The sequence below is a fragment of the Ovis aries genome, chromosome 15 (genome assembly GCF_016772045.2).
Source record: "Ovis aries strain OAR_USU_Benz2616 breed Rambouillet chromosome 15, ARS-UI_Ramb_v3.0, whole genome shotgun sequence".
Lineage (NCBI taxonomy): Eukaryota > Metazoa > Chordata > Mammalia > Artiodactyla > Bovidae > Ovis > Ovis aries.
The window spans coordinates 21,999,968-22,014,913 of NC_056068.1; the positions used below are offsets into that span (position 1 = coordinate 21,999,968).

Genomic DNA, 14,946 nt, shown 5'->3' on the forward strand with positions numbered 1-14,946 from the left:
CAGTATGGTCTTTTTTTATTAATGAATACTTTCCAGAATTTTTTTAGATCAGTGGGGCTTAGCTTTTTTGAAGTCATAAGTATATGACTGAAGCCATTAACCCTCTCCCCAGCAATTTGCATGAGAGCACTCACTGACCTGGGTTTTGAGTAGACTAACTTTGGAGCCCATCTGTGGAGTCCTGGTGAAGAATCCCCATTTTAGATATGTTAATTCCAAACTCTTGAAGAGATTGCAATAGAAAAAGAGAGAGTAGACTCTGAGTTACAGGTGCTCCTCTCCTAAAATCTTTCTCCTAATGACAATCGTGTGCATATATTTAAGGGACAGTTAACTAAGTATTTTATTATTGGGCCAAATGTGTTTTTGTTTGGTCCATAAAGAACAATACCCTCTTGGAGAACCAAAACTCTGTAACCCTTTCTGGACATTAAAAATGAGATAATTACTTCATGAGGTTGGGGGTAGGTATATTGAGATATCATGTATTTTCAGGAGAGGGATTTAGATTATTATGATTGATGATTAAGTTTCCCTGTTGGTGAGGATTGCTAAATATAGGAATGATGAACCTATGGGAATGTATGGCATTTTCTTTCTTGGCCAGAAAGATTATGAACAGTTGAAACTGGGAAACTGGGAAACTGGGCAACTGAGCGTGGGTGCCACAGGAGAGAATGAGATGGGTCCTGCTCATTTCTGTGGGTCAGCTTTTAATTTTTCCTGGACCAGACCTGCCTTTGGCCTCAGAGGAGGGTTGATTTTCCTTGGAATGGTTATATGAGTTTCATATTCTTACTGACAGAATGAGGTAATGCTTCTGAAGCAACCCAGATGCTACCATCTGATCTAACTATATTTGGTTTGCAGAAGGAGCTGCTGAAATATAAACAAGAAGCCAGAAACTTACAGGGGATAAAGGTAAAAAGAAAGATATTTAACATTTTAAATAAATTCTCTACAAGGTAAAGCATTCTGAGGGAATTGGGGTACTAGTTGGGTCCCTTAGCCTTTTCTTGTGTACATCTGATGGGCCCTTTCACAGGCTCTGTGCTCCCAGCAGAGACAGGGCTTTGTGTATGGGAAGTGAGACAGGTGGAGGAACATACCTTTGCTTTGCTGAGTTGTAGTTCTGGTGATTATGACTCATGGTGCTGTCACTTCCCTCTGCCACCTTGCTTTCTTCTATGTGTGAAAACAATCAGTTACTGCGGTTTTCTTCAGTTTCAGTATTTTGTCAGTTTTCTTAAGTTCTGAAGAAGAACATACTCTTAAAAACTGTAATTTACTTAGGTTTGAATAGTTAATAACATTCAAATGGTTTGAAGTTAAAAAAGTACGAAAGGATAATCCTTGAGAAGTCAGCTTTCCAGCCCTGCCCCCTCAATCACCTAGCTGTCTTTCCTGGAGGCAACTTACCACTTATCCCCAGATATGTATGTATGTAATTTCCCCCCAAATAATAGCATACTATAAACCCACCTCGACATATTGCTGCTTTCACTCAACAATATATCTTAGAGATCATTCTATTTTAGTACATGAAGACCTTAGTATTCCAGTATGTAAATATATGATAATTCATTTAATCAGTTCCTATTGATAAGTCTTCTGGATCATGTCTAGTCTTTTGGTAATACACACAGTGGTCTCGCTAATAATCTTGCTGCTGCTGCTGCTAAGTGGCTTCAGTTGTGTCCGACTGTGTGCAACCCCATTTTGCTTACATGTTATTTCACCCCAGTAGGAGTAGATGTGCTAAGTGAATAATACCTCAGAAGTGGAAAAGGATGCTCTTAAACTGCTGCTTTCCTACACTCCCATTCATGAGCCAGACTAGGGTGTAACTCAGCAGCATCTTCCAGAATGTTCTGTAGTCTTAGTCCTTTGAGATGCCAAAAAACAGCATGTTCCATGCTCAAATAAGTTTGAGAAGTGCCATACAGGCTTGAAGAATCACACTGAATAATAGCATATTAAAGGACCAGAGAAGGCCTGCCGTAAAGAGGCTGGCCTAAAAAACGATTAAACTGTTAACCACAGAAGCGCTTTTCCTCTCATGTGACACTTGTTAACATCCCATGAAGCACACTTTGGGAAATATTCCTCTGAACCACTGGTGCCAAGGGCATCTGAGGCCACCTTGCCATGTACTGTCATGGCAGACAGCATATTTAAGAATGACTCTCACATCCTCCAGAGCCTGCATGGTTTGTTCGCAGTCTGTAAAGAGAGAAGAGTCAAGGCACATTTCCTGGGATGCAGCTCTAGTCCATTAGTTCCATTTGAAGTCACTATGGTTGGAGGATTGTGTCATCAGTTCAGTTCAGTCGCTCAGTCGTGTCCGACTCTGCGACCCCATGAATCGCAGCATGCCAGGCCTCCCTGTCCATCACCATCTCCCGGAGTTCACTCAAACTCATGTCCATTGAGTCGGTGATGCCATCCAGCCATCTCATCCTCTGTCGTCCCCTTCTCCTCCTGCCCCCAGTCCTTCCCAGCATCAGAGTCTTTTCCCAATGAGTCAACTCTCCGCATGAGGTGGCCAAAGTACTGGAGTTTCAGCTTTAGCATCATTCCTTCCAAAGAACACCCAGGGCTGAACTCATAGCCAATCCTTTTAAGTAAGTGTGTACAATCCACCTTGTCCTGTGCCTGGTGGGAACCAAGATGGTTCAAGCTAAGAGGAAGATATCCTAAAATTAGTAGGATCCTATTACACTGGGAGGAGGAACCATCGGTCTAAGAACATTTCTGAGCAGGGAAATAGGATCCCAGTCCTGGTCCAGACAAGGCGGTGAAAGGCAGTGGAAGCCGGGCAGGGGCCGGGCTCTGGAAGGCAGGGTGGGAGTGATTCCACAGCTCCTTTGTGAACAGGGTGTCAGGCAGTGATAGGCCCCAGCACTCTTGGACAAAAGAGCTCGTCTAGACTGAGTATTTACAGGCCAAGGATTTAGAGAAGAAAGTCAAGGAGGGAGGAAGGAGAGTGCGTTGTCCAAGGTCATTGTCATGGCGCTGGTGGTAAAGAACCCTCCTCCCAGTGCAGAAGACATAAGAGACGAGGGTTCGATCCCTGGGTCAGAAAGATGCCCTGAAAGAGGGCATGGCAACCCGCTCCAGTAATCTTGCCTGGAAAATCCCATGGACAGAGGAGCCTGAAGGGCTACAGTCCATAGGGTCACAAAGAGTTGGACACAACTGAAGCGACTTAGCATGCATGCACTGTCATGAAAGCAAGTGGTAGGTGTGTAATTTAAGACTAGGTCTGTCTGAGCCCAGAGGCCACTTATATTCTCCCCCTAGACCATCATGCTGTTGGCAACACAAGGGAATGTAGGGGCAAGTAAAGCACAGAGGGAAAAATCGGGTTTCCATCAGTCTGGTAGGACAACAGGTAGGATTTTCCTTTAGATTCTAGTGTCCTGGAAGGGAACAGAAAAATTCCTGCTCATCTCCTGTGGCAGGACCCCGTGTTCTGTTTGTCTCCTGGTTTAGTAACAGCTGGCTGATGGATGAGCTGGGACCACGTAGTGAGTGTGCTTTCTCCCCAGGATGCCCTGCAGCAGAGGCTGACTCAGCAGGACACGTCTGTCCTTCAGCTCAAACAGGAACTACTGAGGGCAAATATGGACAAAGATGAGCTGCACAACCAGAACGTGAGTTGCAAGAGTGAACTTGGACTCCACTGAGCCCCAAATAGGATATAGTATGAAGTCCTGTTAGATCTGTTCCCCCTCTGAGGACTCCTCCTTGTTCCTAGATGAAAGCCTGTACCACACTGGCCTTGAGCCCTGCGATGTTGAGGACACTGAGACATTCAGGCTGCCTTGTGGTTCTACAGTCTGATTATCTCGCTGAAGATGTGGAGAGTGGCTGTGTGTTTTTACCATAGACGTGCCCTCTCTGTGCTGTATCCTGTAAACTGCCAACATCAGCTCTAGTTACCTACTGGTTTGGCAGATAATGCCCCCACACCATTGAATTCTGTCTTATTCTTCTTGCAGGTGGATCTGCAGAGGAAGCTAGAGGAGAGGAATCGGCTCTTGGGAGAATATAAGGTAAGAATGTGTATCAGTTTGGAAATTATTTCCACCTGACCTTTGGTGAACAGCTTATTGTTGCTGTTGTTCAAAGAACACTTCAGTACTCTGTTGTCCTCCTTGCTTTCTGCAAGGAAATCCTCTTCTGAGTTCCTTTGATTCACTAACTCTGAAGGTCGATAGCATGGCTAGGAGAAGGAACACAGAGCTAGGAGTCTAGAAGCTTCAGTTCAGCCAGCCTTTATCTTTATCCAATCCCAAAGAAGGGCAATGCCAAAGAATGTTTAAACTACCGTACAGTTGTGTTCATTTCACATGCTAGCAAGGCAATGCTCAAAATTCTTCAAAATAGGCTTCAATGGTACGTGAACTGAGAACTTCTAGATGTACAAGCTAGGTTTAGAAAACGCAGAGGAACCAGAGGACAAATTGCCAACATCTGTTGATAGCCAGAGAATTCCAGAAAAACGTGTACTTCTGCCTTCACTGACTACGCTAAAGCCTTTGACTGTGTGGGGCTCTACTTCCCTTGGATGGAAATGGTATCACGAAAGGTGAACTGTTGGATCTCCTTGGCTTTGTCACTCATCTGAAAGGTGTGTCTCTGTTGCAGAAGGAGCTGGGGCAGAAAGATCGCCTCCTGCTGCAGAACCAGGCCAAGTTGGAAGAAGCACTTCGGCAACTGTCTGAGGCCAGTTACCAGCAGGTGGGGACCATGTTTCACCACTGGCTTTCCTGCCCCTCCGACCTGCAGGAATCCCTGTCTGATTGAGTGTTTGCATTTGCAGGTGGACCTGGAGCGAGAGCTGGAACACAAAGATGTCCTTTTGGCTCACTGTATGAAAAGAGAGGCAGACGAGGTAACCTGCCTATCGCTCGGGGTCTCTGTCACACGTTTACAGGGGCAAAGAGGGAGATTCAGTTGTTAACTCAGGGCTGAACCAGCACCACAGGTTGGTTTCTGTTTGGTGGGGAGGATAAAAGTGCAGGTTCTGGGATAAGAAAATCTGGTTTCAAGTCCCAGCTTTACCACTTTTTTTAAAAAAACCATTTTTTTACACACTTTCCCTTAAGTTGCTTAACTTGTGAACCTTAGAAATAAGTTGTGCGAACTTAAGTTGTGTGACCTTAAGTTGCTTAACTTCTGAACCTTAGAAATAAGGCTCATCTGGGAAATGGAAATAGCAGTGACCTTCTCTGCCATGATGAAGAATATATAAGATAGTCCATCTAAATAACAACACAGTCCTGGTAGATCTGCCTGGCACAGAGTTAGGCTCAAAAAGTTTTAGTCACTGTTCTTTTTTTTCCTTTTTATTACTGAAGCAAAGGCAGGAGATACTGGAGCAGCATTCTCAGGCCTCCCTGGGGCCAGGCAGAGGCTAGGCAAGGGCCTCCAAATGAAGGTTTTCATTTTCTTCACTCTGCATTCAGCAGTGCCCTCTGAGTGTCAGGTACTGGAGATATAGCAGTGAACTAAAGGGAAAAAAATCTTTGCACTACGTCAGGAAGTGATTCGTGTAAAGAAGAAAAATAAGAGGAATTGCTTTGGAACTTTCCCTCGTACAAGCATCCTTTCTCCTTGCTGCTCTAGGTGACCAGCTACAACAATCACAGCTCTCAAAGCAATGGTTTTCTCCTTCCAGCGGCAGGAAAAGGAGCCGCTTCAGTCGTTCACAGAGGGGTATGTCCTTAGGATTTGAGTACAGACTTGCCACTTCCAGCCAAAACCAAAAGGGTACCCTAGTCATCGCCAGTGGAGTCGGCCTTTTATATCCCTGTTCCCCAGTTCTTGCATCTGTTGGGTGTGTAAAGCTGTGAGGCACTTACTATCCAAAGTTAAGAATTCGTGAGCCATCAGTGGGCTTGCGTCTATGGGAGGAAAAAGTTTTCCTACCATTTCCACCTCCATCATCAAAAATAAGAGGTCTGTTGGAAACCCCTCCCCTGTATCCTCTTAAGCCCTGCAGTCGGGACGTGGTTAATAAGGTGGCCCTGCCACGTGGCCATGCCCGCGGCCCCGCGGTTTTGCCCACAGAGCAGCGACCTGCAGCTTGTGCGAGACGCCCTCCGCAGCCTGCGCAACAGCTTCAGTGGCCACGACCCTCAGCACCACACCATCGACAGCTTGGAGCAGGGCATCTCCAGCCTCATGGAGCGCCTGCATGCCGTGGAGACCCAGAGGAAGCAAGAAAGAAGGGTAAGCCTTTTTCTGTGATGTTTCTCTCATCCCCCGAAGAAGCTTGCTCTTGTCAATTTAATGTAGATGAAGGCAGTGCCAAGATAGAAGGCCCTGCTGACAGTTACAGTTGCTTTTCTCTTTGGTTTTCCTCTCAAGGGAGCTGACCGTTCATCATGGTATGTCAGTCAAGGAGGGAGTTCACAGATAACTCTAAGCAGCTGGGTAGCTGTCTAAGGGATTGTCGTTCTTGACCCACAGGTCTCTGTTTACTGCTTATTCTCCGTCCTCTTCCCCCCGAATGAGCTTGGCATTGGTTGAGGAAATATATGAGACAATGCATTGAAAACTAGAATGCTTTTTATACGTGTATGTTGTTATTGCTAGGATAAACACATTCAATTTTATATTCTGTGGAAAAAGATGTGGTAGAAAAGTATATATTTTAAGTATACTTTTATGATTTAAATTTCTTGGTTAAATTCTCCCGTTGATCATAACTCTTGTGATTTTTGTGTCACTCCCCAGGTTCGGGGCAAGTCACCCAGAACTCAAGCAGGTAGTGAATACCGGGAGTCCTGGCCCCCTAATTCAAGTAAGTGCTCGGTACTGCTCAGTAAGGACTCATAGCGTATTAGATCAGAAATTTAGTATTTATATGCTACTAATATTTTGGAGATATAATTTTTCTTGTGGTACTTCACGCTTTTTTTTTTAAAAAAAAAGAAGCACCACATTCTTCACACTCATTTATTCTGTTTATTTGGCTGCATCATCTCTTAGTTGTGGCAAGGCATGTGGGGTCTTAGTTCCCCAACCAGGGACTGAACCTGTATTGCCTGCATTGCAGGGTGGACTCTTAACCACTGGACTACCAGGGAAGTCCCAGTACTTCACATTTACAATGCATTGTTCTGTAGCAATACTAGAATCGAGTTGCTTCTAGGACTATGAAGACTATGCCATCATTATCACCACCACCATTACCCCGAGTACCATTTAGCCACATAAAGGATGCTGCTGATTCAGAGAGGCTAAAATATCTTAAACAAAATATCTTTGGAAATAAACAAGCTCCAAACAGGCTACACCAAACGAAGCAAAATATAAAACAACAAACACATATACAGATCACTTGAAAGTCTCAAATAGAGAAAATTTCCAGTTCTTCTTAGAGGCAAGAAGTTTCATTTCTTTGGGGATTTCCGAAACTTTGAGTGCATAGGTCATTCAGTTTGTTTGAACTTACTGTGTTACATTTTTTTTTCCTTGGTAATTCTAACATGTTGGGAAATCTACCCTGCCTGGTAATTTCTGTTATACTTCATATCTTACCTTTTGGTTTAATAGCATTCATGTTTTCTTATCTTTTATAGTTTACCCAGGCCTGATCTAAAAGTATCTAAATAATAATTTATAAAAACCAAATAGTAAAAGGCTGACCACAGCCAGTTTTATATGTTAAAGATAGTTTTTAAAACCACATTAATAAGTCTAAAGTAAAACACTTAAAGAAAGTATTTGCCCAAATGTGAAAGGTAAAATATTTTTGTTCTCAAACCTCCATATATTTTGTTCTCAAACCTCCATATATTTTTTTTCTCTTGAATGATATATTTACACTGAGACTGAAATAGACTATTAGTACCCAAATTAGTTTCAGTGTTTTTTCTAGCATTGTTTTGAACCAGTCATTTCTGTTTTCTTGATAGGCTTTTTATTTTATCCTTGTCCTCTTTAGTACTTTCTTTCAGTTCACTTCAGTTCAGTCACTCAGTCCGACTCTTTGCGACCCCATGAACTGCAGCACGCCAGGCCTTCCTGTCCATCACCAACTCCCAGAGTTCACTCAGACTAACGTCCATTGAGTCAGTGATGCGATCCAGCCATCTCATCCTCTGTTGTCCCCTTCTCCTCCTGCCCCCAATCCCTCCCAGCATCAGAGACTTTTCTAATGAGTCAACTCTTTGCATGAGGTGGCCAAAGTACTGGAGTTTCAGCTTTAGCATCATTCCTTCCAAAGAAATCCCAGGGCTGATTTCCTTCAGAATGGACTGGTTGGATCTCCTTGCAGTCCAAGGGACTCTCAAGAGTCTTCTCCAACACCACAGTTCAAAAGCATCAATTCTTCGGCACTCGGCTTTCTTCACAGTCCAACTCTCACATCCATACATGACCACAGGAAAAACCATAGCCTTGACTAGACGGACCTTAGTCGGCAAAGTAATGTCTCTGCTTTTGAATATGCTATCTAGGTTGGTCATAACTTTTCTTCCAAGGAATAAGCGTCTTTTAATTTCATGGCTGCAGTCACCATCTGCAGTGATTTTGGAGCCCCCCAAAATAAAGTCTGACACTGTTTCCACTGTTTTCCCATCTATTTCCCATGAAGTGATGGGACCGGGTGCCATGATCTTCATTTTCTGAATGTAGAGCTTTAAGCCAACTTTTTCACTCCTCTCTTTCACTTTCATCAAGAGGCTTTTTAGTTCCTTTTCACTTTCTGCCATAAGGGTGGTGTCATCTGCATATCTGAGGTTATTGATATTTCTCCCAGCAATCTTGATTCCAGCTTGTGCTTCTTCCAGCCCAGCATTTCTCATGATGTACCTTGCATAGAAGTTAAATAAGCAGGGTGACAATATACAGCCTTGATGCACTCCTTTTCCTATTTGGAACCAGTCTGTTGTTCCATGTCCAGTTCCAACTGTTGCTTCCTGACCTGCGTACAGATTTCTCAAGAGGCAGGTCTGGTGATCCTGGTATTCCCATCTCTTTCAGAATTTTCCACAGTTTCTTGTGATCCACACAGTCAAAGGCTTTGGCATAGTCAATAAAGCAGAAATAGATGTTTTTCTGTAACTCTCTTGCTTTTTCCATGATCCAGCGGATGTTGGCAACAGTGCTTTCTTTAAGTTAGTTTAAACTGCCAATGTACCTAGGTCTAAATATTTAGAAATTCTTTTTTATAAGTCTAGTAAATTTCTCCCTCCCTGGAATAATTCTTTTCTGTATATGACTTACTTATTTAAAAGACCAAATAAATTAACAGTTAATTCAATACCAGAGTGTTAATTCAATTTCTATATTGACAAATAAGCTGAATGCCTCTCATCTAAAAATACAACATTCACGCAATTTGATAATCCTCTAGCTACTGAGTTATTTATCTTATTCCCCTGCATCAGACTTCTTGAAAGAATGATCTACAAGGCTCTTTCTTCATTGTTACCTCCCATTCACTTCTTAATCCACTAAGTGGTCTTTTACTCAGTTACTCCACTTAATGTTTTTCTCGGGTGCATGTTGACTGTCTTGTTGCCTAATCAAAGTGGTCATGTTTCATACCGTATCTTCCATTGACTTTTCAAAAGCATTTACTATCTTTGAATAGTCTCCTTCTGGAAACATTCCTCTTCTTTAACTTTAGTACCAACCAGTTATTCGTTCATGAAATATTTATTGAGCATTCATTATGTAGAGTTCTTGTTAGGCACTAGAAATCTCGAGATGAACAAGATGGACTTGGTGCTTGGCCTTACTAGACTGTAGTCTCGAGAACTAGGTACAACCTCCTTCTCTTCTCCTCCTCTGCCTAACCCTTGACTGTGCCCTGGGATTCCACTGGAGGTCTCGACCTAGGCCTTCTGATATTCTTCATCGGTGATCCTTTCTACTTTCATGGCTTCAACCACTCTGGTATGCCAATTATTTTTAAACTTTCATCTCTAACGGCAAGCGTTTTCTGAGCTGCAGGGCTATATTTTTGAAGGCCAGCTGGATATCTTCTCTGTAGGTCAGAAGGTACTTCAAACTCATGTCCAAAACTGCAAACAAAACAATAAAGGGGGAAAACATAAGAGTATAGAATCAAACAGATCTGGGATGCAGTTGTAGCTCTCAGCAGAGTATACCATGGGCAAGAATGTTAATGACCGTCCCTGCATTTTAGTTTTCATGTTTTTGAAATGGAGATAATCTTGAAGGATTGTAAACATTAAGTGAAATATTATATGTGGATAATCTGGTATAGTGTGGCATATGAGAGATGCAAGGCTGTGCCCTTTCTTTCTCCTTTTCATGACAGCCAGATCTCCTGAAAGAGTAATTGTCTCTTTGAACCTACTTCCTGTCTTGCAATTTACTCTTAAGAGAAACAACAACAACAATTATTATTTTAAAAGTAATACAGTAGATTAGTGAGGGCCTCCCTGGTGGCTCAGTGGTAAAGAATCCGCCTGCACTGCAGGAGCTGCAGGAGACCAGTTCAATCCCTGGTTCAGGAGGATCCCCTGGAGGAGGGCATGTCAACCCACTCCAGTATTCTTGCCTGGAGAATCCCATGGACAGAGGAGCCTGGTGGGCTACAGTCCATAGGGACATGACTGAAGCAACTTAGCAGGCATGCACATTAGATTAGTGGAATACATTGAGATTTCAGATAAAACCCATGCATCTATGATAATTTGACAGGCAAATAGTATCTCCCACAAATGGTGTCAGGACAACTGGATATCCATATGCAAAAGAACAGAGTTGGACCTGTACTTCACATTATGTACAAAATTAATTTAAAATGTATCATTCACGTAAATATAAGTATTAAAACTAAAACTCTCAGAAGAAGACACAGGGGAAAATATTCATGACCTTGAATTCTTAGACATTAAAAGCATGAGCAATAAAAGAAAAAAAATAGGAAAATGGACTTCATAAAAATTAAAAACTTTTTGGATCAAAGAACATTATCAAGAAAGTGACAAGACAACCAGAATAAGAGAAAATGTTTCAAAATCATTTATCTATTAAGGGCCTAGGATAAAAACTATATAAAGAACTCTTATAACTTAGCAACAGAGGACCAAAAAAAATTGATATTAATAACAGATGGGCAAAGGACTTGAATAGACATTTTCCCGAAGAAGATGAGTAAACGGCCAAGGTGTATATGTGCGCTCAGCCTCTTCAGTGGCGTCTGACTCTCCGTGACCCCATGGACTGTAGCCCGCCAGGCTCCTGTGTCCATGGGATTCTCCAGGCAAGGATACTGGAGTGGGTTGCCTTGCTGTCCTCCAGGGGATCTTCCCCACCCAGGGATTGAACCCATGTCTCCTGCATCTCTTGCACTGCAGGTAGATTCTTTACTGCTGAGTCATCAGGGAAGCCCCAAATGGCCAATACGCACATGCAAATATGCTTAAAGTTGTTAGTTATTAGGAAAATCCAAACCAAAACCACAATGAGATACCACTTCATGCCTACTGATGACTCTGAAAATACAAGTAAAAGTGTTGGTGAGAAGTTGAAACTTTTGTACATTGCTGATAGGGATGTAAAATGGTGGAAAACAGTTTGCTGGCTCTTCAAAGTTAAACATAGAATTACTATATGACTTCGCAATTCCATTCCTAGTATATGCCCAAAAGAATGAAAAGCAAGTGTTCAAAAAAAAAAAAAAAAACCAAAACCATGTACACACATGTTCTATTCACAGTAGCTAAAAGGTGGAAACAGCCAAGTGTCTATCAGTTCATAAAAGGGTAAACAATTTCTGCATATATTCATATAATGGAATGTTATTCAGCCACAAAGAGGAATGAATTACTGATACCTGCTACGACATAAATGAATCTTGAAAATGTTAAGTGAAAGATGCCAAACGGAAAAGGGCAGAAATTGGAAGGATCCTTTTCTATGAAATGTCCAGAATAGGCAAATCCATCGAGACCGAAAGTAGATTAGACAGACGTCAGGATTAGGAAGGGAGTTTATTGAGTATGAGATTTCTTTTTCAGATAATGAGAATGTTCTGGAACTGGACAGTGGTGATGGTTACACATCACTGTGAATGTATTAGGTGCCACTGAATTGTACACTTTAAGTGGTTAAAATGGTGAGTTTTGAGTTACATGAATTATACCTCAGTTTTTTAAAAAGTGAATTATAATAAGCCTGGAAGGAGCTGTGCTAACAGAGAGAAAAGGTTGACTAGTCTAAAATATTATAACTGTCTTAAATCCATCAGAGAGATGAAATCAGAGGGCAGCCAACCAGCCTGAAAGGTAAACAGGTGCCTCCAAGCAAAGATAGGATACCAGCACTGGCTAACTTATGGCAGAGCGCAGTAGGAAGATGGGGCCACTGTACAAACAGATAGGAATTCAGCTAAGATTTTAATAAATTGTGAAAGGCTGGGCAGAGACTAGGAACCCTGGGGGCCGCAAACGCAACAAGAGTTTGCACCTGGTTGCTGATGCTTCTGTTGACCTCCATTTGGGTGCTTATGGCAAAGACTGGTTGTGGGAACAGAGTGTTGAGAAATCCTGTTTTGGGGGTGGGGGCGCAGAGGAGGGACCGGCTGCCACTGCCAGAAAAGCATGAAGAACCGTCTGGGCCTTGGTCCCTTAAAGAATAAAAGTTTTAAGCCGCTGAAGAAGGGCAGCAAATCCTGTTTCCCCTTCGTCCCTATCTCAGGCAAAGGTGAAGACCTACTTCAGCTAGGGGGGAAAAGAAAGGATAAAAGAACTCTCAATCCCCCAACAGTGGCAGCAAACTGCCTTGGGCTCAGATCATTAGAGGCTGTCTTCCACTGGGGAAAGGGTAGGATCACTGAGAAAGCCCCACCTCAAGACTGAGGTTGGATCACAGAGAAGCCTTCCTCAGCCCTCCCCGCAGGGTGAGCAAGTGCTGTGTAAGAAGGGACAGCAGTCTGCCTCTGAGGGAGGGGCACACAAGTCAAGTCTGCAGTTGAGGGTGGGACTTCCCTCCTGGTACAGTGGTTAAGACTCTGTGCTCCCAATGCAGGGGGCGCAGGTTCAATCCCTGGTCAGGGAACTAAGATCTCACATGCGGCATGGTGTGACCAAACTAATAATGATAAAATAAAGTTGAGGGTAGAGCAGGAACATTAAGGGAAAACCCTGCAGGGTGCAGCTCCTCAACATAATCCTAGAGAAATGTGAAGGTGATGGTGCACTGAAAGTAACCTTAACAAAAATCCCAGTCTCAGCTCAGTCTCCTGATGTGACTGATTCCGCTCTTCCCGCCAGTGGCCGGGAAAAACAAGCAGCGTGCCCATTTCTAGACATAAACATTTTTTACCTTAGTCTCTACCGTCTTACACAGGAAGACTTACACAGGAAGTCTGACAGTCAATAAAAATTTATGTAACATCCACAGAAACAAGAAAAATGCACGCCACTGTCAGGAGTCAATAAGGGTCTACTCAAGAGTTGACTCATATGTGACTAAGATATTGAAACCATCAGAAAAGGAGTTTTTAGAAACGGTGTTAATGGCTGAAGTAAAAATGTTTATATAGTGCATGTACAGGTGAGGAATTTTAGCAGAGAGATGGAAATTATGAAAAGGAGTCAAATGGAATGCTAGAAATAAAAATAAATATTACGAAGATGAAGAGTGTCTTCAGGAGGTTCATCAGAAGTCTCAACAAACACAGCTAAGGAAAGATTCAGTGAATTTGAAGATAGGTCAATAGGAATTACCCAAACTGCAGTACAAAAAGAAAAAGAGTCGGAGAGAGGAAAAACAACCCAGCAGCCATGGGATAATATCCATATGGATGAAGATACATGTAACTAGAATCTCTGAACCAAAAGAGACAGAACTGGGCAGAAGAAGCATTTGAAGACATAAAGGCCAATTATTTTCCAAAAATATATAAAGACATCACACCACAGATCCAAGAAGTTCTGAGAATTGCAAGAAGTATGAATAACAATGACAATAAAGGAGTCAAATTACTGAAAATCAAAGAAAAGAGAAAAAGGTAACCAGAGATGGGGGGAAATATTACAAACTGGAGAACAAAGATCAGAATTACAGAATTCTTATCAGAACCTGCAGGTCATAAGATAGTGGGGGGACATCTTTAAAGTACTGAAAGTGGGGGGGGGAAACCTAGAATTCTGTAGTTAGAGAGTATATATTTTTATACATAAAACCCAAGAGAATTCATTACAAACAGATTTTCACTGCAGGAAATGTTTAAGGAATTTCTTCAGACAGGAGGAATATGAGATGGGAGGAACTGAGATATACAAACAGAAGTGGTTAGAATGAAGGAAAATATAAAAGACTTTTTACCCCTTATTTTTAATTACTCTGAAAGATAATAGGCTGTTTAAAGCAAAAATAGTATTGATGTGTTACTGGTTTATTTCATATTTGACAGTAATACAAAGATCAGGATAGAAGAATTAGGACTCTACTGTTGTAACTTCCGTAGTTCTTACGTGTGAAGCGGTATAATATCATTTGAAAGCTGACCGACTAAAGATATATATATAAATCTAAGAATGACCACTAAATTTTTAAAGAATAAATAAAAAATTAATAGCAGAGATAAATTGTAAAAATAATCCAATACCAAAAAAAAAAAAAGTAAAATATCTCACTGTTTAAAATATCATTTACATGTTGAAATGACGTATCCAAATTGAGAACCTAAACATACTGGGGTTTGAAGACATACATATCTGTGTGAGCGCTTAGGCGCTCAGTTGTGTCCAACTCTTTGTAATGTCATAAGACTGTAGTCTTCCAGGCTCCTCTGTCCGTGGTTTTCTCCAGGCAAAAAATCCCGGAGTGGGTCACATTCCCTTCTCCAAGGAATCTTCTTAATTCAGGGATTGAAGCTGCGTCTCCTGCACTGCAAGCAGATTCTTACCATCTGAGCCACAAGAGAAGCTCCTATATGTATATACA

General features: G+C 42.1%; 1 protein-coding gene across 4 annotated transcripts in view; it reads left to right on the forward strand.

Moving 5' to 3' along the window:
* DIXDC1 (DIX domain containing 1) overlaps positions 1–14,946 on the forward strand; it is a 79,344-nt gene that overhangs the window by 53,487 nt on the left and 10,911 nt on the right. For all 4 annotated transcript variants that reach the window (XM_012095446.3, XM_004016018.4, XM_012095447.3 and 1 more), the window contains 8 exons: positions 871–921; positions 3,552–3,656; positions 4,005–4,058; positions 4,654–4,746; positions 4,829–4,900; positions 5,635–5,724; positions 6,079–6,240; positions 6,748–6,814. In XM_012095446.3, coding sequence (XP_011950836.1) covers positions 871–921; positions 3,552–3,656; positions 4,005–4,058; positions 4,654–4,746; positions 4,829–4,900; positions 5,635–5,724; positions 6,079–6,240; positions 6,748–6,814 — 694 coding nt within the window. The remainder of the gene's footprint in view (positions 1–870; positions 922–3,551; positions 3,657–4,004; positions 4,059–4,653; positions 4,747–4,828; positions 4,901–5,634; positions 5,725–6,078; positions 6,241–6,747; positions 6,815–14,946) is intronic.